Here is a 25819-nt window from a genome sequence, read left to right on the forward strand (position 1 = left end):
CCTCTCCTGCTCCCGACAGCTCTGCCAAAGGTGATGATAAACGTGCGCACGTCGATTCAGACCGTGATGGTGGGGAACTCGGTGGAGTTTGAATGCCAGGCCGTCGGCGACCCCCAGCCCACGGTCAAGTGGAGCAAAGTCGGCGGGTCTCTGCCCACCCACATCATGGTGAAGGGCGGCATGCTGAAGATCAAGCAGGTGACCGAGGCCGACGCCGGACAGTACCGCTGCACCGCCACCAACGACGTAGGCTCGGTCCAGTCTCAGGTGGTGCTCAACGTCCAGTGTGAGTGCACAAGAGCATCTCCTCTTCCGACACATACACACGCACTGTGCAGCGTCATGCAGTCAAGTCAGTTTCTTACATGAGACATTATACATGGCAGTGAAGCTCTCACCACTCTAGTCTAAATCAATGTTTTCGCCTGTTTCCGTAGCCCTTCCTCAAATCGCTGCGCTGCCTGAAACTAAGGAGGTGACAGTCGGATCTGATGCCGTCTTGCCCTGTGTGGCTTCAGGATATCCAGTACCTGAGATTAAATGGTCCAAGGTAACAAGACTTTTGTATTTCTGACATTTTTAATTCAATAAAACAAAGAAATCATAAGGAGCCATCTTTTCTACACTTTCTATACTCTATATGCTGGCCAACTCTTATGGCTTGTGAGGCTGAAAATAAGGGTAAACTCTATTCTCCAAATCAAAAGGTGGGTAATACTGAGTTCAGGTGGGTTTACCCTCCACTACATCCCTGCATATAAGGTAAATGATTGGAGAGAGTAAAGAACTTTGGTATTTGTTAGGATTTCTACAGTATGTGTGACCATGAGGTGTGTCTCTCTGTGTCTGTTTCTGCATACAGCTGGGAGACGAGCTTCCTCCTAAGTGTTTCCAGGAGGTCAATGTGCTGACGGTTCCTCGCGTCACCCATGAGGATTCTGGGACATACGTGTGCACCGCCTCCAACAAGCAGGGCAAAGTGGAAGCCTTCACTACACTCAATGTTCACGGTTAGTCTGCTGAGTGGATGCACATCTGACTACCTAAAATAGAGAGTGGGAAGCAAATGAAATGAAAGAAATGAAACTTACATATGTGTCTGTTGACTAACTTTTAAATTCTGTGTTTGTGCAGAGAGAGTGATGCCCTACTTTGCCCAGGAGCCCTTGTCCTACCTCACCCTGCCCACCATCAAGAATGCCTATAAGGCTTTCAGCATCAAGATCAATTTTAGACCTGATAATGTTGATGGTGAGGAAGTGCCTACTTATATTTTCATTGTACAGTGTATTTGTTTACACTTTTGAATGCTTTGTTGTTCAATGTTGTTCAATGTAACTTTTTTTGCTCTGTTTACCATGTTTGTGATGTATAATTTCACTCCGTCTTCTGCCCCCCTCCCTCTCTCCCTCACCTCTCCCTCTCACCCACGTGGTGGGAAGGTCTCATGTTGTATGCCGGTGAGTCTCAGTGCTTGAGAACCACAGTAACTCAAGGCTGATGCAGGCCGTATTGCTTTTTGGGCTGCATTACACTTTCCCATAATGCATCCAAATCACAGAGCTGTTTTAGCGGCTGTCAAAGAGATGCCAAGTGGTGAATGGCCTATGTTTTCACACAGGCTTTGCAGTCATGATCGCACAACCACTTGTCAGAGTATTACCATCATCAGCCTAATGGTAACTGGATAACTCTGAATGAGGCATATGCAAACCTAGTTCTACTTTCCGTTCTACTCCGTCAGCTTCTACATTACCTAGGTAGCAGCACTGCTGCTTGTGACAATCATTGTATGATAGATCATCAGTGCAACATCTAGGCACATACGTTTCTTATAGTGATCTCTTTGTATCTAAGCATCACTACATTTCTGAAAATAGTGAGAGCTAGGTCAAATATTATTTGCAAGTGCATTTTATGGTTTGTTTTAGCCGTCCTAGGTGCCAGATGGATGGGGGTTTGCAGGACAATACAGTGAAAGCTGGAAAGATTAGAAAATCACAGAATTTTTGCTGATGCAATAGATCCCACCCATCTGGTAACTAACTGGTTAACAAATGCTAGAAATTATTTGCAAAAACTATTTGACCCCATGTCTGACGTCAGTCAACAAGAAGATGGATTGTTTCAATGTGTGATACAAATACTTACTGATGATATTTTCAATATTTTGGACCATAATTTACTTTGCAGCGAGTGAAAAAGAAAATCTGCCTTGTGTGGCATATTTAAGCAATCCACTTTTTCTTGATCACTCCCTTTCAGAACTATCAGAGCTGATAAAGATAGATGTGTAAGGCATGATGCCAAACTGCCCCAGCTTTGACCATTTCACCATGTGTTGCCTGTGTGGCCCATGTGAGCATGTGTTCCTGGCATGTGGGTGGAAAACAGTGGACTGGCAGTATGGATGTGACCAGCTGTCCCTGGCTGTTCCCAGTGATGCCCAGGCAGGATGGCAGGATATAACCTGGCTGTGGTTGGCTTTAAACCCGCCTCACTATAGCATGCTGCTTTACCATTCAGCTTTCAATGAGTTTTACCTCATGCGTGAGTGAGTACAATGCAAAATATGTCCATCTTCACAAGTCATTTAGTCTCATATCTTAAAATCTTAAGTTTCTTGAGTGAAAGATTCTACCAGCAGCGTGAGATAATTCCACTTGCTTTGAATGCAGTTTCACTCGTTTCAAGAATTTTCTAGCAGAATAAGGGAGATTGCTTCACCACTATCAAGAAAATGACACTTGACTGAAGAAAATTCTTGAAAAAAATGTTAAACTGCATTGGAATTGAAGTGGAATTATATCACCCCACTGGAAGATTAAACCTACTAGATTAAATGACTTGTTAAGATGGATGTTATTGCAGGTTATGTGTATAGGTATAAGTGCATGCCAGTGTGTGTGAGCACCATACTCACTCTACCTGTTCTGGTCATCCAGGTATGATCCTCTACAATGGCCAGAGGAGGACCACAGGAGCTGACTTCATCTCTCTGGGACTTGTGGGCGGCCGCGTGGAGTTCAGGTCAGTTCACACTGAACTGAACACTGAAGTTCTCTTAATTGACCTGTGGTAAATAGGATGAACCTCATTGATGATGTTGATTGTCTCCTCTCAGGTTTGATGTGGGCTCCGGCATGGCCACCATTCGTGACCCCAACCCCATCAAACTGGGAGAGTTTCACACAGTTGAGCTGTACCGCAACCACACCCTGGGCTATATCATTGTAGATGGAGGGGAGCCCATCAACGGCAGCTCTCAGGTACTCCTGTCAGATTTACATGTAAACGGCCTGGTTGATAATGGCTTGGCTTTCACTCACCTCCATTTGCATGCTTTCAACTTGTGAGCAATATGAGTATTTTAAATTAAAAAGATTAAAAATTAGGGTTTAGGGTTTATTAATATCACTCAAACTGTTGCTCAGTTGCATTTGATGAATTCATGTCAGTTAATAGATTCCTTAAATGCACAATTTCTCTCCTCAGGGCAAGTTCCAGGGGCTGGATCTAAATGAGGAGCTGCATGTAGGTGGCTACCCCAACTACACCCTCCTGTCCAAAACTGCTGGCATTAAAGCTGGTTTTGTTGGTAAGACATCACTCTGTTTATACCATGAGTATATTCTAATTTCCTTTTAATGGTAATATACGATGGAGAAAACGTTTTGTTATGTGCGATGGCTTGTCCTGATTGGATTTTGGTACAATCCAGGCTGCATCCGTCAGCTGCTCATCCAAGGTGAGGAAGTCATCTTCAAAGATCTTGACCGCAGCTCTACTGGCGTCACCAACTGTCCCACCTGCAAAGATCACCCATGCCAGGTCAGTTACATCCATCCTCCTGCAGAGTCACATGTTTCTGGACCTTAAAATGAAAGCAGTATTTGTCCTATATTATATTCTAGAATAACCAATTAGTTTATTCTATGTTATCCAGAACGGAGGGAGGTGTGAGGATTCGGATGCCAGCTTGTATAAGTGCGGCTGTCCCAGAGGATTCACAGGCAGCAACTGCCAGCACCACTCTTCCTTGCACTGTCACTCAGGTACATGTGACACACCAACTGACCATGCAGACAAACCACTGCAGCTTGATATTGCTGACACTATCAGTTGCATTACGTGATAAGAATAGTGTTTTATGTCTTTCTGTTGGTGACCTTTACCTCCCACAGAGGCCTGTGGACCAGACGCCACCTGCATCAACCGGCAGAATGGCCTGGGCTATGACTGTCGCTGCCACCTGGGCAAGTCTGGAAACAAGTGCATGGATGGTAAGTCACCCTGATCTCCCCTGAAAAATAATCAGGACTGTCTATACAAGCACAAGAACAAAACTTCCTTTAGGACATTCAGTAAACTGACTAGTATATTTTCCTCCTCCTCCTTCACCTTTACCAGGGGAATTGGTGACCACTCCATTGTTTGACGGTGAGGAGTCGTATATAGCCTATCCTCCGCTGACCAACATCCATGATGACCTGCGTGTTGAGCTGGAGTTCAAGCCACTGGAGAGAGACGGAGTGATGTTCTTCTGTGGAGGGAAGAAGATGAAGGTGGAGGACTTCATAGCCGTCTCCATGGTGGACGGACATGTGGAGTTCAGATATGAGCTGGGCACAGGTAAGATGCACACTGGTTTAGATACTGGGTAGAAACTAGTACACTCCAACTGTCACACTTTCACACAGCTGTTACTGTAATTGTGCAGAATTTAAATTGAGTTGTGTGTATGTTTTGCATACATATAATCAGTGATGTAGTGGCTAGGAAACACCAATAAAAACAAAAATCTATTATAGTTTCAGAAAAGCATTCTTTTTTCCTGCTAGATACTACTTAGTATGATGTGCACTATGAATTTCCATCATTAAGATTTGTTTGGCTTGTGAGGCTAAAGGATTCTTGTCAATCTAAAAAGGTGAACATCTATTCCACAAATGAAAACGAGGGTAACAGAGAGTTCTGGTTGGTTTACCCTCCAATAAATCCCTGCATATAAGGTAAATGCATTGAGAGAGTAAACTTTCTGTGGCTTTATCTTGGTTTTCAGGACAGGCAATTCTTCGCAGTCCGGACCCCATCTCGTTGGGCCAGTGGCACAGAGTTGTAGCCGAGCGGAACAAGAGGGCCGGCCATCTGAGGGTCGACCAGGGTCCAGTGGAGAGGAAGACCTCTCCAGGGAAAGCCCAGGGCCTCAATATCCACACCCCTATGTACCTGGGAGGAGTCCCTAACATGGACATCCTGCCCAAGCCTGCCAACGTCAGCGAAATGTTTGAAGGATGTATAGGAGAGGTGAGATCTCTGTTGAAAAGAAGAGGAAATAACAAAGTACTTTCCCTTAGGTGGTAGCTTTAACATATCTGCACTGCCTCCTGCTCAGGTTTCCATCAACAACAAGAAGGTGGACTTGTCCTACAGCTTCACAGAAAGCAGAGCCATCCGCAAGTGTGTGGACAACAGCCCCTGTGACCGCCGGCCCTGCCTGAATGGAGGTCACTGTATGTCTAGCGCTGAATATGAGTACCAGTGCCTCTGTAAGGACGGATTTGAAGGTGAGGACTCTCTGCAATGTGTGTACCACCACAATCTGTGCATAGCATAGTCTTCTAGTCATGATAAGGGTTAGCAAGTATCAAATCTTCCCAGGATTTCTAACAACACTCATCACTATATCCTCTGTATAAACTCCAAACCCTAACTCCTGGCCCTGACTTTTGTGTGAACTTGACCTTTGACCCCTGACCCCTGACTGGTATGTGACCCTGCAGGTGAGCGTTGCGAGGTGGTGAAGGACGTGTGCCAGAGCAACATTCAGTGCCAGAATGGCGGCAGCTGTGTCAACGGCCAGTGTGTGTGTACTGCAGGCCACACCGGCCTAAACTGTGAAGAAAGTAAGTGTTGACTGGCAGTGCAACCAGTTATACTATTATTAAAGTTTTTGTCAAATCAAAGCCACAAATAGCAGAACACATGGAAGAATATGTTTTTATTGTATTTTCTGTATTTTTATTACAATACACTTTAATTTCAGTAGGAAGCAATTAGTCTAAAACATAACAATATTAAGCTACACCCGCATGAAGATTCATGTGTATGTTGTGATTTTACAGCCGGGGGAGTTAGACATCCTTTGAGATCCTATCAGCCCTCTGCAAAGCATGTGTCCTCCTACAGGACACATGTTAGCTACTGCGCACACCTGTATCCTGTCGACAAAGACATTGATCATCAAAGCAGAACCACCACATAGGCAGATATGCAGTCAGGAATGAGCCCACATGACTCACATTCTCCACAGTGTGAAGCCTCTCTAACATCAGACAGCTCATTGTGTGAGATCCAGCATTGCGCTGTGTGCTGGTTGGGTGAATCCTAAGTGATGAAGTGATGAAGTGTGTCTTACTCCCTGCACTCTCATGGCTATATCCCGCACACGCAGGCCAGGTCTCCAGCTTCTCCGAGGCCCTGTGGAATTTGGAGGGTAGCGGGGCGAATGGTACAGTATCTCAATATTCAGTCTGCCTGACACGACCGTGACTAACAGGGGGCCCGTCTGACCTTGAGGGGCCCCACGTCCCGTCCGGCCCAAAAGCCCGAGCCGTCTACTGCCTAACACACACGCGTACATAAATACAAACCAAAAACACATGTCTGTACTCAACTGGTGACTCTTACCCCTGTGGAAATCTGGGAGAGGGGAATTCTGCATCTATACTAAGTGGTAGTGGTACGGTACAATGCAGTTGGGAGATCAACTGGTTTGTGTGCCAACCTGTGGCACCTTTTTCATGCATTTCCAGAGATGCTATGAATGTAGAATTCCCCTTTTTTTAATTTCTTCTTGATCGTCATGTCGAGTCCTGTAATTTAACTACTCACTGCAACATAAAATCTTGTCTCCGTCTTCTTCAAAACTGCCTGTCCATACAAGAAGAAAGAAAAAAACAACACACAAACCACTCACTTTTCCCACTGAACTTATCTTGTTACAAACTGAGAAAATTAAATGTATTTAATGTACACACATTTGATGGCAGCGCTGTGTTGTTACTAACAGCTGAAAGTGTCTGTTGAAAGCACAATGTGATGGTTGTTTGGGTGAGTTGAGATTTCTCTTGAGCATATACTTTATCCAGTATTTGTGCATGGAGCCATGGTTTTGGTGAGTTGGAAGTCTGATGCCTATCTCTGGGAATGGTCAGAGATGTTGTAGTGTGTGAGGAATGGCAAATAACTTCTACTGCACATGTATTGGTGACGACTGTCAACTGAGTCTGGAGCCTGGAGCCTGGTTTGAGTGTACTGAAGACTTTGTATTGTTTTGGTTTTTAAATTGCAGCAGTTGGATGTGTTATTTGCATATGGATTTTGGGCACAGAAATGAAATCTAGGGTTATTATCTTTTAGTTTACATTTACATTTGTGCTTTACCATTATCAACAATATCACTTTCTGTCTTGTATAAATGTTTTATCTAACCAAGCCTACCTTACCAGGGTTTCTTCCATCCTATCGCCACTGGAGGGAGCCATAATATTGAGGATCAGAGTTGTGTACACAGCAGCCTTACAAGAATTATTTGAATGCTGTTTTTATTTTTATTTATTTATTTGTAGATTCACCATATATGTATGCAGCATATTTCCACCATGATGGATACATTGCCCTTCCCAAACCAATTTTCCCCAGAAGGTAAGTGTAGTTTACTCATCTGCATTGATTGTCTCTCACAGTGACTTCAGGTAAAGATAATACGGGTGAAATGGTTGTGTCTTTTTCTGTGTTTTAGTGCCCACGACTCTCCAGAGACCATTGAGCTGGAGATCAACACCAACTCCCCAGATGGCCTGATCCTGTGGCAGGGAGTGGTAGGTCCTGGTCCTTGTCCTGGTCCACAACCATGAAACTTAAGCCTGGGACTGGACCTTAGCCTAATCCTAACCCTGGCCTTGGATATAGACCCAGAACCTGATTTTTCTAACCTAACCCCCCCCCACCCCCCTACCCCCCCACCCCCCCTCCCCATCCTCACCCTAACCTCCCTGCTTTTCACCACTCCTAATCATCACCACTACCTGATTTGTAGATTTCATGTGTAACGAACTGATACTCAGTCATGTTCTCACATCATTCACTGTCAGTCTTTCACTTACATGTCAGCGATAATACTGCATTTTCTCCTGAATGTTTCACCGGCTATTGAACAGCATTCATCATCGCACTGACTAGTTAACACTCGTGACACTGTGGCTGTTACATTGTTGGGCATGATGGCTGCGAGCCCTGCTTTATCTGACACCACTAAGTTTTAATGCATGTTGCTTCTCTAACTCACCCTCCATTTTCCTCAGGAGACCAATGGCGCACGCCATTTGCGAAAGGTGCATGCTAGTAAAAAGGTATCCACTCAAACACCAAAACACTCATCTTCTGGTTACTTTCAAAACATGTGCTTTCTGTACAAATATGTATACGAGACCCTGTGGACAACTGTAAAGATACATCCTAGGAACCACATGTTTTGAAATGTGCTAGTATCTGGAAAAATAAGTCATGTTTGTTATGTACCATGGCTATGACAGCTTGTCTTCTCATTGTTGTTTCGCATGAAAGATTTTATGTCACAGTTTGTAATAAGGAGCAATCTGTCCATGTTACCTAATGTTTGCTATTACATCAAAAATACTATATTGTAGCTCACAGTTTGCACAGTGGGAACATTGTAAAGCATTTTGTTAGTTTTCATGAAGCAGGAGGACATTCAAACAAAGTCCTTTGCCAACTAAACAATTTGATTCCCAGGAACTGGGAGAGCAAGGCAAAGGCAAGGACTTCATCAGCCTCGGTCTACAGAACGGACGCCTTGTTTTCAGGTGACTGAGCCCAGTGTACTCCTGTAGTCCCTGTGCCTGTTTGATACCTCACTACTGTAGCTTTTCCTGTGATAAGACTGATCTCATATACAGTGGTGTCAGTTGGCAGTGAGCATCTGGATGAGTGTTATTTTTCAGCTCACAGTAGTGCTGTAGTAATACTGGTGATGTGTATGATATCCAGTTACCAGTTGGGCAGTGGAGAGGCAGAGATCATGTCCCGGGAGTCCATCAATGATGGCCAATGGCACAAGGTCACAGCAGTCAGGTATGATAGTATATATTATTTCACCCTGTTAACAAGGTTTGACACAGTTCAACTATGTTCAACACATGTTCTGCTATCTTTTTTGAGTATTTTTTGTGATGTATCAACTATTTCCTTTATGTTTTATCAGGATTTTGTCAGTGTATGTTCAGTTCTTTTGTTGAGTTGTGTAGATCTCCTCAAGTTTCTCTTGTGTTGCAGAACCGGAAAAGACGGATACATTCAGATAGATGGAGGAGCCACACGACACGGACAATCTAAAGGCAAAAGCCTCATGGTCAACACCAAAGGCAGCATATACCTGGGTGAGTGGATTTAAATGAACAGTTCAACCCAAAATGAAAAGAAGGCTGAGAACTACAAGCATAAAAATGTCCATCAAATTTCTCCAAAAAAATTTCAAGTGTTTTGTTGCAAACAATTGCACCATGGGTCCAAAAGTCCAATATTCATTTCATTATCTTTTATTTGTAGGTACATTTCAGGTAGAAAGACCAAGAGAAAGTTTATCACTGGTTGATTTGTGTGTGTGTGTGTGTGTGCGTGCTCCTGTAACAGGAGGAGCCCCAGACATGGCTGGTCTGACCGGAGGGAAGTTTTCCTCGGGAATGACCGGCTGTGTGAGGAACCTGTCACTGATGAACGCCCGGCCGGGACAGCAGCCAGCCCAGGCCATCGACCTGCAAACCCACGCAGCCCACGGCCTCAACGTGCAGCCGTGCTCTTCATAGATCGCAGCACACACACATACGCATACACACACACATAAACACACACACGTACACACACACACACACACCCAGAGACTATGGAGTGATGTCACAGTCAAACACACCAGACACACACAGAGAGACTGACACACATAGAGCCTGACACAAACTTGGTGCTTTGCTGCTACCAAAAAAACAAAAAAAAGAAAGAAAATCATGACGACACGACAGGATACGATTCTCTGTGTGCATTAAAACCAAAAAAAAAGAGAGAAAAATTGAAATGATATTAACAAGTCTTCTCTTCCTCAGTGTTGTATTCTCGATGAAGGACTATTAACACAGGAGAACCAGTACAGTTTACATACTCCCAGCAGTAGCTTTAGCCATGAGAAGAGTAAGAGTAAAACGTATTAGGCCTTCTACGATGGGTCAGATCCTATGGAGTTGGAGATGTTTTTACAGCACTGAATTTTTATTTATATACATATGAATATATATATTATATATTTGTGGGGGAAAACATGCAAACTAACCATAACTGCTCTTCTACTTTCCTAGAGTTTATTCTGGGTTCTAATACTGTGTGTCCAGGGCTTTTTACAGGCCTAACTGTATTAATACTTGAAGACGTTTAGGCCTTCTTTCTTCACTTCTGTAGGGGAACCTTCTGTGCGAGCATGCTCACAGTCTTTTGCATACTGTTGGGAGAGGAGCGCACAATGGTCACGGCACATGCGGCTTCAGTACACAACTCAGGTCATCCAATTCAAATAAAAAAAAAAAACACAAATTTAGAAATACTGCTGCTTTAACTTGGCTGAATTGTTCCGCGAGTCACTAGTCACTCGGCATCATAGCATGGTTGCCTCTTCTGTGTCTGTATTTTGTTCTTTTTTTTTGTTTTTTAAATAAAAAAAGAAATAAACCTTGGTGCTAATATCAGACATGAAGATACAGCGCGCAATCACACGGTTCCCTGTCTGTCGCCTTTTGCTGATGTTGTAGAGATGTAGAGGTGTTGTTTAGTAAATGGGTTGCCTAGATGAAGAATGCATCCGTGTTAAACAGGATACGCTAGTGCCACAGTGGAGCTTTTGTTATTGGAGCTAATGTGCATGACATTTGAGGTTGATTTTATGATGATATGACATGATTTGTTGTCTCCACAGCCTTATTCGATTGAGTAGATCTCAAAAAAGGAGTTTTTAAGAACTGAAAAAGATGTAGTTTTTTATGTTTGGTTGTTTGATGAAATAGAAGACAATGTTTTATGTATAAACCTATCTGCCAGTCAGGTAACAATATCAGTATCAGTTGAGAATGTGTATGCATGTTAAGTAAATTTGTTAGTTCTGTATGTCTCAGCCCCTTCTGTTTCTCATAAGTCACTCCAAGCTCCAGATGGTGTCAGAAGTGTGTGTTAGTGTGTGTGTGTGTGTGTGTGTGTGTGTGAGAGAGTGCATGTCTCATCATCCATATCCTCAGGAGGGTCAACGCAGAACTGCCTCAAGATGTTTCTGATTTTCAGGTTTGGTAGCCTCAGTAACTACACAGTAAGCTATAAAACCAGTCTTGTCAAACCCAGAAGGCTACATGGTTCTGTAGGCTGTTATATCTGTAGAGGTAGGTGCATCTGCAACAAACAGTAGGACACAGTTGGAGTAGGTTTTGGTAGTGTGAGAATGCAGTGGAAGCCTCCTGCAGGTGCTGTGACCAGTAGTGCAGCTCCATTAATAAAGCATGCTCGCCCGCCTTAGTTGACCACAATACAAAACCATAATGGCACGTTCACTTTGGGGTTCACAAACCTTTCTGATTTTTGTAAGCTTAAAATATTTGTATTAATATTCTAAAAATGAGCACTATCCTTTCACTTAGAGTTGCTTCATTTTTATTTATTTTTTGTTTTTTTTGTTTTTTTCTCCTCCTTTCCATTGCTTTTGTTTCAATTCTGCTGTTTTAGAGCAATCACAAAAGCTTGCTATTTTCTTTCCTCTGGTTATTGTGTATTGCCTCCCACATCCCCTTTGTTTTTTCCCTTCATGTTTGAGTTTGAATACGGCCATCCCTTGTAATCTCTATGGAGGGTTCATCTGTGATACCTGACTGGAACTGCCTGGCCAAATGGTTGGAACCTGGTCTTAGTTGTTCACTTCACTATGATGAAAAAAAATCTTAGGCTCCAAATGCAATGAATGATCTATTTATCTACAGAGAAAGGTACCATCATGTTTGTTAAAATGTGTAGTTGAACAAGACGATTGTTAAGAGCGAGTTTGGGAGACTAAAGCAGAGTAGGATGGTATGTGTGCACCATGTTGGGCACCTGTTGTGTATCTGCTCTAAAACTGGATTTTCATAATATACACTGTACATGGCCTGTCTCCCAATGCATAGTTATCAGGACACTGCCACATAGCTTTTTGATTGTGTTTAGGTCATTGCAAAATAAAGCATGGCTGCAAGCATCAACTGTATATGATAGGTGCACTTTCAGTAATGATGAAAATTTTGATTTCACCTTTTTCAAATTGTTCATATTTGTCTATGTTTCACTTCTGAATGACAGACAAAAGATTATCACAGAGTTCAGCGAATGAAAGTGTACCGGATGAAATATTGTCCGTGTCGGGACGACCTGCTCGTGTTCCTGACTGTTCCATTTCCAGTGTTGAAAGGACTCTCCCCCTTCCCTTGGTGTTTCTTAATTAAAAACAAAATTCATGTGCTATTTATAATCTCCTGAGTTTTCTTTTTTCTCCACTGTACTTGCTGTGTTTCTGCTCTGTGTTGGGAGGCTTCCTTCAGATGAGGTGTTTTTTGCACCTAATCATTTCATTGTGCCCACATCGTCTATTGTATAACCAAGCCTTTGACCTAATCCCTTGGGAGAGACTGAGAGAATGACAGGTTGATTACCCAGTCTATTGACAAAGTCAAGATCCAATGTTCCCCACTAGAAGTTACACCCAAATCAGGTTTCTAAAATAAATCTGTCCCATGGCCATAGAGCTCTCATCTTACTGCAGGCTTAGGTAGGGCTTGTTTGTACAGGTCTTACAGTGAGTTACCCTGGCAGTAGATTAAATGATGTAATGGATAAAGTGAAGGTGCCACTGAGAGCCATAATATTTATGCATGTTGAAAAAAAATATTTCTTAGTTTATTTTTTCGAAAATAAGAAGGTGAAGCAGCATAAATGATGAGATGAGCTGTTGATACTGGCAGTTTATGGATTCTATATTGATTGTACAGTTATATACAGTACTAAGATATTTGGATTTGTGTGCAGCTGCTAATGAAGATTTGCAGAATAGAATTAATTAAAAAGCTACACTTGGAATAAGCTATTCATGACCCATTGTTGATGGGTGGCCCTGCAGCAAACTGAATTACTCTCACTGGCAATGCCATCCATAGGCTACAGTTATGTAACCAGATTAGAGGAACGTCTTCAAAAGAGCTGCAGAAGGCTTGCATTGGAATTGGCCATGTGAAGTTCAGCTCTAAACATGAGGACTAATCTGGTGTCATACTGTCAGAGGATTTGTACCACAGGATGTTAAGGCATAATTTAATACTGGGTTAGCTGAAGGGGGCTCGGTTTCAGGTCTCACGTCAAAAGGGCTATGTAAGAGGTGTCAGATGTCCGAAGTCAGGGAAGTGTGTCCTCTATTTCCATACAGCATGTGGCCCCACACTTATTCCATTGTTCAAAAGGTGAGATGTTATTCTCACAATAATTCAAATTTTTCTCTCAACAAAACCAAAGTTAAAGAGACTATTTGACTTGATTGACAGAAGGCACACATATTCTTATACTGAAAGATCATTGTACTCATGATGAAATAATACTTCTTTGGCTAATAGTACATGTCGGAATACAATCAGCAGTTAGCCTAAATGATAAGACACTGTTACATATGACTGTCTTCTTCCATACTTGCCGATATACAGATGGAACTTGATATGTTCAGGTTTTGCTACAACATAGATCTCCAGTCAATCCCAACAAGGGAGACTTATCAATATTTTCCTCCAAACCACTATATGTGATTTAGTCCCTTGACCCTGTGACCTGGTCAAGTGCAACGCTTATGCCATAATGCCATTTCCCTTGACCAGTTGTTTCAATCTAGTCACTCTATTATAGTCATTCATACAGATTTGCTTTCTTGAGCATAACATAGATTTGATCTTCCATTCATTGTGGTATGGAGAGTTTTAAGACAATGGATGTTTGTGGGCAAAGCCACACAATACTACATTAAGTGTCTCAAAATGTAATATGTCCTGTAAAATAGAATTTTCCTCTGTAGAAAGAATTTATATTTTTAAGCTAATTCAACAAGAAATATGCAGCAACCTGACCCTCAATCAAAAACACAACTTTTGGCTCAGTGGGTGACGACACCAACCATGTAACTGCAAAATCCTGGAGTCAAGTCCTGCCTGACCTTTGTCTCATGCCCCCCCCCCTCTCACTTTTGGGGGGGGGGGGGGTTCCAGCTAAATCCAATATGCATTTTTGAAACTATGATCAAGTTCATTTCACTATCAGCAATGCGGTTTATAATACATAATGGAAAATAAAAAAGCATTTTGAATACAATATGATTGCAAAACATGAGTCATGCTTTCCTTTTTTTCTCAGGTATGCAATTATAAAGCTGTTGAACTTAATATCATATCTCAGTCACACTAAAACCTCAGGGCCATTTCCAGCCAAAAAACCACTTGCTTGACACAACAGACCTGCTGGGACAACATCACGTCTTCAGCAGTCATTCAAAACTAATCCTGGTTATTTTAGACTTGTCTTTGAGGGACATTTAACGCTAGAGCCCAAGGCCCCTCTGTTTGGCCACCACCTGCATTGTTATCTACCGAAATTCAATCGTCACATGCAACAGGTGAGCTTTCATAACTCTCATTCATCTGTGCCTGCCCTAGGGAAAATGAAAAACAGACTGATAGGCTCTGGGATATGACATATTGACCTTTTCGATGAATGGCAGTCAGATGCGATGTCTTCAAGCCCGATGATAGAGGACAATGACAAGTGAAATATTCATGATACTGTTATAATAGCATTTGACAATGTAAGTGATATATCTATGAATAATCCAAAATTCTACCACTGTACTTGAGGTCAAAGAAAATATTTATGACTCACTTAAAATGATCTCATGACAGCCAATGTCAAAGTCAAACACATATGACACATATTATTATATTGTATTATATCATATTATATCTTAACACATACAACCAAATAGTTTATTTATGTTTGATAATGAGGCCCGTTATGACATATCTTTATCACAGGTATATCACCTTGGTTAATGTCAAGATGTCATGACAAGTACATCCATAATAATAATAATAAAAATAATAATAATAATAATAATAATAATAACAATAACTTTGTTTATATAGCACCTTTCAAAAACAAAGTTACAAAGTGCTTTACAATAAAAACAGATAATAAAAGTAGATAAAATCCAAAAATTAAGATATAAACAAGATAAAATCATTTAAAAAGTTACAACAAATACCATCAGTCAAGAAAAAGCCATAAGATAAAAGTGAGTCTTAAGAAGAGATTTAAAAGAGGATACTGAGTTTGCCTGCCTGAGATCCCCAGGCAGGGAGTTCCACAGCTGAGGGGCCCGAACAGCAAAGGCCCGGTCACCTTTAGTGACAAGTCAAGATTTTGGAACCATTAGTAGGGCCCTGCTGGAGGATCTCAAGCAGCGATCAGACTCATCGGGAGTTGGCAGATCACAGATATAGGCAGGAGCCTGACCATTCAAGGCTTTGAAAACAAGCAGTAAAATCTTAAAATCAATTCTAAAACTCACAGGTCATAATGTCAATTTTGCACTGAAAGTGACATTATCCACCGAATGACACCGAGTCATAAACTCATAAACATCAGCTCATGTTCATGTCTGATGTCAAGTCATGGTTATGACAGCATTATCCACACCCCTTTAAATAAAGTGTTAGCAATTCTTTCAGCACATACAGAAGTGAATCTTTTAGTCAGCCTTGCCGGAGACTCAGGATCGATATATAACAGGTCAGAGGTTACATGAATAAGTAGGGTAACCCATTTTTAGTGGGACGATGATACAGGTACGTGAGGATGTACAAAAACATGGGAGACTCAGTTCAAGTTATATATTAATCTGGCTCATGTATAACTAAAAGTTAATAACCTCAAATTAATCTGAGGATTCAGTCATTCCAGAAGTGCTGAAAGTAGCTTGTCAAATTGAATCAGTGGAAAGCCTCCCTTCATATTATAGCAGCTTAAATCTTAGATGCGTAGGTTATTGCAACCTATGATCTGCGTTAGAATCAATGCAATGTAATAACAAGACAGATAGTACACAATAGTAATGAATGCGTGAAAATAATGTGAAAAATATATAATATATAATAATGTAAAAATAATATATACATTTGATGACATCAAAAATTGATGTCATCAAATATCTGAGGAAAAAAAATGCAAATATCCGAGGTAAAAAAACAATTTGATTATACATGCACCAGATGTAAAATAGTCTTGCTGAGCAGTACCACTTATTTTGACATTTAAAGTGTGGTGCACAATAAAGGTTCCAATTACATTTTATAGTAAATGCAAACAGGTAATTTTGGACCCACTTATGGAAACTTGGGGTAGTAATACAAAGACTGTATTTTCTTAAAAAGTATAACATGTAGGTAAAAAATTGGACTGGGCGCATATCAAAAACAAGATTTTCGAGGAATACCTGGAACATGTAATAATGAAAAGTTATTACATAAGAAAACCCAGCCAGATAATTTTTGACCCACCACTACTTACCTCCCACACATCTAAACAAAAAGCACTCCTATTGTGTCAAGTGGGGGGTCACATATGTGACAATAATGCATAGAAATGCTGTCTATCATAAGGAAAACAGTGGGGCTCATTGTTCTGGCTGTGGCTATTGTTATGGCTCAACTTGTAGCAAGTCCCTTGTACTTTCATTCAGACTCTACTGACAAACGTTTAGTCTTTTAGTCATCACTTCCCCTCGAGTGAGGGGAAGTGATGAACTGAGGAGGGGGATTTGGGTAGAAACATGAACTTCCTGAGACAAGGCAGAGAGGAGGGGTGGATTACAGGTGAAGAGGAACAGCATGTCTTGTATCAGCCTTAGTGGGAGGAGCTGAAATGTGTGCGTACACACACCAAGGATGTCAGGGGACCAAACCTATTGGTCAGATGATAAATCAAAGGGTGATGATGCAGTGGGATAGGACGTGTCTAGTATGTCTAGTATTTTCCATGTTGTACCCATCTCTTCCACATGTCTCCTCCCTACAAGCAACATCTGCTCTTTCACAGCCAGACGAGGCTAACTTTGTGAGTAAAATCCATGTGAATCCAATAGAATAATTCAATTTGATTTTGAAGAGCTTGAACAATCTCTCATTTTTGGTTTTAATTGATTTATTTATGTTTGTTTGTTTTTTTTAAATATATATTATCTCCCTTAGATTACTCGATAAAGAAGCATGCTGTCATTTCAGGTACTTGATCTTAACACTTTTCAGGTTGTGAATAGATTTTAGACATGAAATTATATATTTCACCATGACTCACCCGACTGATTTAAATTTTTGTTGTAATTTCAGCGCCCTCTGATTTGGTGTCTCCTAATCTCAGGTAATAAAATGAATGACTTCTTGATTTGTTATTATTTCATTTGTATAAAAAAACAAAAAACAAATTTACTAATCAATTAATTTTTGCACTGACATTTCTTCCTCCAGAACTTCAGCTCTTTGCCACTGCTTTGGAAAGTAAGCATTGAGTTGACTTTTTTTTTCTGATATGTTGTAAATCTATTTTCAAACAACACAACAATACACAGCAAATTGCCAAGTCCTTTCTTATCATCAATTACTTTCCCCTTCCCCATGGCCAGCCTGTAAGACTGCCTGGTTTGATGATGGAGATGTGTCCAGAGAGGGGGACTCGGAGCTCTACAGCGACCTGAGAAGGAACCACTGGACAAGGATCTGCTCCAACCCAGTGGACATGGAGGCTCAGACTGTCTCTGGGATTAAGTCTCAGCACACCAAGAACACCTTCCACAAGTAAAGACTCAGTTGGCATCATGAAGCTATGAAAGTGCATGATCAAATGCATGTTAAGGACTGGTCAACTCATCTCATAGGTGATAGCAGCATTTTTGCCCCATATGAGCCATGTGTAACTTTAGGGATGGGTCTCTTTTGCAGGTACAGTGCATCAGAGGGCTTTGTGTGCCTCAACTCGGAACAGAAATTGAGGCAATGTGATGATTACAAGGTCATGTTCACCTGCTTGGGACAGTTCTGCTCAGGTATTAAATGTGACGCAGCTAAAAATGACAGTACAGTATTAACCTTGTGGGTGATTATTCTCTCGGGTCAAATATAGCATGATAAAGCTTGATATTTAGTAGAATGTGACGTGATCTGGGATTCATTTGGTTGTCGGCTTGCACAGAGTGCCGGACACGCTGGTTCGACTACGATGACCCCACAGGGAACGGAGACTACGAGGTCCTCAGTGAGCTGCTCATCATGTACCCCAAAGAAATCTGTCCTCAGCCAATAGCCATCGAGGCCCAGACCGTCTCTGGAAAACCAGCCTCCAACACCTCTGACTTTTTTTTAATGTGAGATTACAGCAGAATAATGTGACAGAAAAATTACCAAATGTTCAATGACTTAAAATGCAAGTGGGAATATATCTCACTTATCTATCATCTTGTTTTTTTTGTCAGTTATGATGCCACCTACGGGTTTGCCTGTGTAAATGCAGACCAAGGGAGCAGGAGCTGTGAAGACTACAGAGTCAGGTTCACATGTCCTACAGAGTTCTGTCAGGGTGTGTAGGATGTCCAAAACATTGTAAATTGTAACCCACCTTCACACACATGTAGACACACACCTTTCCATTTCTGTAAAACAATGAACATGATGCTTGCTGCACTCTAACTTCAGCAGACACATATCTATTTCTCGCTTCTACTTAGTGTCGGAGGAGTGTCGGACTAGGTGGCTGAGCAGTGATGACCCGTCAGAGGAGGGAGACGTGGAGTCCATACCCCAGCTACTGAAGACCTTCCCTGGTCAAGCCTGTCGAAATCCAATCAGCATCGAGGCCAAGACAACATACGGAATATCGGCCAAACACACTGGAGACACCTACCTCTCGTAAGCACGCGGTCTGGCTGTCAAACATACAGGTTTGGACATCTGCAACATCTGTTCAGTTAAGCATGTGTTTCCTAATCAGCATTACATTCTTCTTTGATATTCCAGCTATGATGTTACCTTTGGGTTTGTGTGCATCAACAAAGACCAGGGGAGCGGACGATGTGAGGATTACCAAGTGATGCTGACCTGTCCCTCGGATTTCTGTCAAGGTGAGACTTTGTGGAATTAAGACTCGCACTGCAAGGTTTCTTAAGGATTTACTCAACTAAGCTCTTTGTGGCTTTTCTAGCTAGAAATGCCAGATTGGAGAGCTGCAAGAAAGCTTCAAAGAAAAATGTGGATGTGGGATTTTCACCCAAACGTTGTGTGGATTAGTGGACTGTTGTATGAATTTGTGTGTGATTAGATTCAAGAGTAATGTGGTTATTCTTATGAGGCCTCATAGATGCATAAAATGACAAAAACAAAACAACCATTAAAAATCTTAAATAATTCCTTGGATATGTTTTTATGAAAAGGTGGAAATAAGGCACCAAGAAATCCAAGGCATCATTATGTTCTTTAAGTGAATGTGCAAAATGTGTTGATTATTCATGGGTTTGCAATATGCAATTCAAATCTCTGAATCAGAAGACGTCAGTGTCAGTCCGCAGAGCGGTTGAGTGTTTTTCTCTGTGTGGCAGGCTGCAGGACACGCTGGTTCGACTTGGACAACCCAACTGGGCGGGGGGACTACGAGACCCTCCTCCAGCTGCAGATGGTCTATCCCAGTCAGGTCTGCCCCCAGCCTGTGGCCATTGAAGCCATGACTGTGTCCGGTACCCCAGCACTAAAGACCGGTGATGTCTTCCAAGTGTAAGTCATGGGACAAGACAAGAAACCCCCAAACTGCTGGTAGATAAACATACTTTAGGTAATATCATGTCTGCAGCATCAAGTCAATTTTTTAGAAGTCTAAAAAATACAGGACTTTAAATGCAGAATATTTAGTAAAAGTCATGGAAGGATGAGGACATTGTGTGTGCAATGTCGGGGAAATTTAATTTAATTTGAAAACTCAATGTCAATGGTGTGGGTTCTTGGCCTTTCTAGTGTTAAACCAATTGCTCATTATGTATTTTGCAGGTATGATGCCACTCATGGCTTTGCCTGTGTGAATGCTGAGCAGCCGGGTGGAAAACGCTGTCAAGACTACAAGATCCGCTTCACCTGCCCACTGTCTTTCTGTTCAGTGAACAATTAGCGGTCATGAAGACAGGAATGACATTGCAGCACGCCACAATACTGTTTTGTGGGATTTGGTGTCAGTGGAGGATGTACAGTCATAACCAAATAGCTGCTACTAAAGATGTTAAAATTATGTTATTACCTGTGAAGTTAAATATTTGTTGCTGTATAGCGTGTTGTTCTGTAGAATTCCTCAATCTATGAATTTTCAATAAGGAAGAAATAAGCCTATAATTCAGTCATATTCACAGCAACCTATCCTTTAAGGAATGGGAGGGGAGATATATTGTCTTACATACTTGTAGCCTTGCAGGGTGCTGCGTTTTTAAGATAGCTTTTAGCAATATCAATAAGTGCATGTTTTCTTAAGGCAATGAAGGAATGTCATGTCATCTACCCAGAGGTGTGGACTTGAATCATTCTTACTTAGGAGAGGTGGTACTTTCATGGACCTCGAGCTGAAGGGGATCCTTGAGAGAGGAGGGGTGACCTACAAATTTACTTGGGGTGCAGGGTCCAGGGACACATCTTGTCAGGGGGAGCAGAATTTCTAGCAGCACCCCTGATTCCACTGCTCAGACTGTAGTTAGGCCACTCCTGATGCAGTCGGTGTGTGATACTTTTACAAAACGTCTTTTCACAAGAATGGGGTTGCACTTGAGAGTGAGGATATTTTAGAAATATGTATTTACAGTATAACAACATTTACAAACTGTTTTGGTTTTTTGGGGTTTTTTTTGCAATCCAGCCTTCATTAGTGTCTGTGGATAAGAAGTCTACTTCCTAATGGATACTTGTGGGTCAGAGGTGAATCCATCAAATCATAGTCATATAAAAATGGTTGGCCTCAATAAATATTAATTATGTGAATATGGAAAAGTAAATGTGCAAATCCATATACATTTTAATCAAGTTTGTATTTGGGGAAAACAGAAGATCTCAAAAAATGTATTCTACTTTCCTGTATCAGCCTGGATTCAGAGCAATATCCTCCTATTGACTTAGTCAACTGGCTTACAGTCAATACAGTCATCAGTCAACACATGTTTTGCAATTGTTAATGACTTCTGTGTGGTCAATGCTGATGTCCCTCTCAATAGACAGTATCACACTAGCCAAAAACAATACTATCATGAGATTGGTTCACAAAAGGTATAATCAGGTATATTATTGATAGCTAGCTAAAGAGAAATTATAGGCCTATAGCTACTAGCTAGCTGGCACTTATTTGCCACTGTAACATTAGCTTCAACTCAAGCTAGATGCCTAATTTAAACTTCAAAGCTAACTATCAATAGCTACCACCAATAAAATACTAGATTGATTATAAGCTAGCTAGAGAAAAAACACAGAGCTAGCTGGCAAATACTTGCCTGTTTATTTCTAGGCTATAGCCAACTTCTCTAATCTAAACCACTGTCTGTTTTTGAATTTTTGAAAGTAAAAAATCCTTCATTAATTCATAATTTGTCGCTAAATGAAAATTGATTCAATAGAATGACAAAGGCTTAGAGATCTGCTAAATGAAAATTATGATGATACTTTTAAAGGGAACCACCTCATCAATCTACACTTACTACGAACGCACATAAGTAAACAGATAACACATAACACACACACACACACACATGCATGCATGCAAACACTCAAAAATACACACATGCAAACACATTTTAAGCAAGAGTCAGTCTAGGGTGCTAGCCTGGAGGACACACAGACCAACATGGTGTGCGATGAGTCAGTACATCAACCAAGCTGTTAGGGCCCCTATGGTTTCCTTGTGACCCTACACTGTAAAGAATTTCACTGTAAAATAACAGTAAAATACTGGCAGCAGAGACGCCAGCATCTTACTGTTATTTTACAGTGCATCTACTGTAATTTCTTTTAACAGTATATTACTGTATATTGGATTACAGTATATGACAGTAGTTTTACGGTAGCTGTACGGTAATTTTACAGTATATGCCAGTATGTTACTGTTTATTTACAAAGGGTAATACAATCTGCTGCTTTTGCATTTAATTCCTATAAATCCCCACAAATTAAAAAAAAAAAAAAAAAAGTAGAAAACACAAGAGAATTCACATTCAATAAAATATTACTGTAGTTTATTACAAGTCCTCAACCATTTGTACAGCTGACTTTGTAAGACTAATAATATTTGAAACATTTGTATTATAAAACTGACAAGGTACTGCATTACCATATTTGGAAGAAACTGTCTCCAATAAAATCCTTAATGACAGTCTTTACTGAACTCATGAGCATAACCTCAGACACTGAATTAAGATATCAAGAACAGTGTAACGGAACTGCATCACAGTCTAGCTTGGAAACAAGTCTTATGCACATGTAAATGTGAACTGCATGGCAGTGAAAGTGAAAGGGAGAAAGAGAAGAGAGGGAGAAAGAGAGAGCAAACAGTGAGAGAGGACTTGACTGCAGCGTTTGGCTGGCATCCTCAATCACCGATGACGAGTGCCTGTAAAACAAACAAACAACAAAAAAATTGAGCAACACAATATCACTGGTAAAATATAAAAATATGAAACAGACTAATGGAGGGAGGGAGAGAAAGGTAAACATAAGTATGAGGGGAGAGGAAGGGGCCAGAGCAATAAACAGTGTTCAAGGGAGAGACAGAAAATGGTTACAGACAGGACAAAAAGTACAAAGAAGAGAGAACAGTAAGAGACAATGTTGCTCCTGGGAATAACACACTGACACACCTCACTTCTCCATCTGCTGAGAGCAGAGCCGGTCCTGACCTACCTGGGGCCCTAAGCAAAATTCTGCTAAGGGGCCCTCCTACCTGACCCGTGAGCCATGTAAACCATTTGCCATTGCCACACAGTCACACCTGACACCCCAGTGCTCCCACTACAATCCAACAATTAAGCATAGCACCTGTAAATAAGTATTGTGCTTTGCCTACCGCAAGCACAATAATTATAGATAACAATAGCCTACTATTATTAATTTTATCAGCCGCATCAGGCCCATTCAAACTGGCTCCCCCAGATTTCCATACATTTTCAAATATAAAATACTATTTATACTATGGCTTGGCTGAATACTTGGTTATTATTTACAGAGAAATGTGCATCCATATTGCCCAGTATGCCCAGCTAATCAACATTTTAAATTCAATATTTAATCAATAGTCAATGTCAATCCATTGCTTTCTATCTTGCATTAGTCCAGAGTTGTAACTAAACCTTGACTGAGAGACTAGATAATCATTGTCGTGTTTTAAAATTATGTGCGCCTATGAGGAGTGCCATCACGCCCATATACTGTCTGGACTGGACTTAACTGGACTGGACTGGACTGGTCCCCACAGAGGCTGCTGCTGGAAAGCGCGAGTTTCATTTTGTGCACGTGCATATGAACGCATGTTCATGCGCGATGCGGTTATCTTTTCTGAGCAGCAGTCAATAAACACCGTTGCCCGTTGGCGTTTATCAAACGGAATAAATATTGCGTGTACCTTCATATCAATTGTTTTATTAATTTAAGTGCAATAAATAAAAAAAGCGATTTCACTGCCTTTTTGCTTTTTGCATTTGAGTTGACACCACAGAAAAGGAAAGAGAGATGTGCATTTTTCCTTTTTGCTTTTAGTTTTTCAGTACAGAAAAGCAGTATATTCAACTTGTGTGGTGTTCAAGTGCTCTGTGAAAAGGTTTTCCATCATCCCATGACACAACTTCTTCAGAATCGACAGACATCTAGGGCAGATCTGGGCAGGTTACCAAGAAAAGAGACTGCAAGTTCATCTATAACAGTCAAAGCTAATCAAAGCTCAATAATCAAAGCTCTAACACAGTGGTGTGCACAGACTCTCTAAGGGGCAGGGGCAAAAATTAAAAAGGGGCACCTCCTCCACAATTTGCACCAAACTCGCCTGTGTTCGTAACAGGATTTGTTTACAGCAACACGTCTTCTGCTGCCCTACAAACTTTAACAGTAGGTAACATTATTACCTTGTGGTATTTAAGTAACGTTAGTGGAATTATGTAATTTAACTGTGTTGCAGTGCTTCAGTGCATAGAATTGAACACACACACTGTGGGTCTGTACAGGATCTGTGCTTGTTTCAATGAAGAAGTGGAAAAAGGTCTCAAAATGTATTCTACTTTCCTGTATCAGACTGGATTCACAGCTTTTTCATCAAACTGTGTTCAAAATAAGGCTGCCAGGCTTCTACTGAACTGTTCAGTTAGGACAAGTGTGGTAAAGATGCATTCTCAACTCTCATGGTTGACTGTTGAAAAAAAAAAAGATTTATGGTTGCTTTTGTTTATTCAAAATATTGTCATCAACAAAACACCAGACCATTTTTTTCAGACATTAATCAGTATCTCTACTACACATAAGCACCACACTAGCCCTGGAAGTGGCTGGCAAGCAAGCAAGACACAGACAGACCAAGAGATGCACTGCCCAGTTGGTTAGCAAGACAGACAGACTAGAGAGATGCACTGCAAGCTAGCACATCAACTTAACGTTACTGTTATTTGCCGACATCAAACTTGGAGAGGAGAGAACACAAGTTTACCTGATTGCTGTTCCCGCAGTTCACTCTCATGGTGTTTTTTCCCCCTCTTTTCGTGACCAGAAGGATAGCTCCGCTTCATCCTCTCATCGAAGTTGTAAACATTGACACACGCTTTGACACGAGGGGGAGGCGGGGCCCTTGCGTAATTTGCGGGGCCCTACGCAACTTGCGTAGTGAGCGTATAGGGCCACCCGGCTCTGCCTGCATGTACAGCTAATGGGGATCCTTATCAATAAACAATAAACAATAAACAATAAACTAAGGTTGTCTTCTCATCAACCAAGGTTTCTTTATAATCTGCATATTAACTAAGCATTAATTATTGAAACCTTACCATCACCAACTAATCACAATTTATTAGTTAATCAGCATATTAGTTGACCATGACTGAAGCTTAATAACTAACCAACATGTTAAAATGTGGTTAGTTAATGCTTAACCATTAATTAATTAAGCATGAACTAGTGAAATGTAATGTAAAGTGTTCCCATTCCACTGCCCGATCCCCAGAGTTGGGACTAAGTCAAACTTGCTTGTGTCACAAGCAATTCACAAAGGCTAGAGTCCAGGTCTCAATAAGTTTCAAGTCGCAATGAAGCCAAGTCACGTCACAATAAAGATCAAGTCAAGTTTAATACTCAGCTTGGATGTAAGCACGTGATACTGTAGCATTGGTCACTTGACACTTACTTGACCAGACCCTATGACTTGTGACTTCCTTGCGACTCTGGAAGGACTTGTCCCACCTCCTATGGCAAGCCATTGTAACATTAAATGGTTGGCCTTGACCATCCATAATTACATTCCAGATATCTACAAATACAATTTGACTAGTCATAATTATAATATGGCCAGTCAGAATGATAATTCAAGATATCTGCAATTACAATCTGACTAGTAAGAA

General features: G+C 41.2%; 1 protein-coding gene across 1 annotated transcript in view; it reads left to right on the top strand.

The window, feature by feature from the left end:
• The window catches only part of hspg2 (heparan sulfate proteoglycan 2), an 88650-nt gene extending 76057 nt beyond the window's left edge, over positions 1–12593 (top strand). Inside the window, exons 67-89 of the mRNA XM_071521839.1 lie at positions 20–286; positions 438–550; positions 863–1010; positions 1135–1251; positions 1443–1460; positions 2946–3030; positions 3125–3269; positions 3496–3598; positions 3722–3831; positions 3947–4055; positions 4185–4283; positions 4411–4632; positions 5063–5307; positions 5396–5567; positions 5784–5906; positions 6455–6511; positions 7632–7707; positions 7805–7883; positions 8367–8414; positions 8818–8888; positions 9073–9156; positions 9358–9461; positions 9715–12593. Of these exons, the coding sequence (XP_071377940.1) occupies positions 20–286; positions 438–550; positions 863–1010; positions 1135–1251; positions 1443–1460; positions 2946–3030; positions 3125–3269; positions 3496–3598; positions 3722–3831; positions 3947–4055; positions 4185–4283; positions 4411–4632; positions 5063–5307; positions 5396–5567; positions 5784–5906; positions 6455–6511; positions 7632–7707; positions 7805–7883; positions 8367–8414; positions 8818–8888; positions 9073–9156; positions 9358–9461; positions 9715–9887 (2768 nt within the window). The 3' untranslated portion in view covers positions 9888–12593. The remainder of the gene's footprint in view (positions 1–19; positions 287–437; positions 551–862; positions 1011–1134; positions 1252–1442; positions 1461–2945; positions 3031–3124; positions 3270–3495; positions 3599–3721; positions 3832–3946; positions 4056–4184; positions 4284–4410; positions 4633–5062; positions 5308–5395; positions 5568–5783; positions 5907–6454; positions 6512–7631; positions 7708–7804; positions 7884–8366; positions 8415–8817; positions 8889–9072; positions 9157–9357; positions 9462–9714) is intronic.
• Positions 12594–25819: the final 13226 nt, after the last annotated feature.

The sequence above is a fragment of the Centroberyx affinis genome, unplaced genomic scaffold (assembly GCF_046629955.1).
Source record: "Centroberyx affinis isolate AG114_WGS23_722 - 3 ecotype Tasmania unplaced genomic scaffold, CSIRO-AGI_Caff_v1 ptg000933l_1, whole genome shotgun sequence".
NCBI lineage: Eukaryota > Metazoa > Chordata > Actinopteri > Beryciformes > Berycidae > Centroberyx > Centroberyx affinis.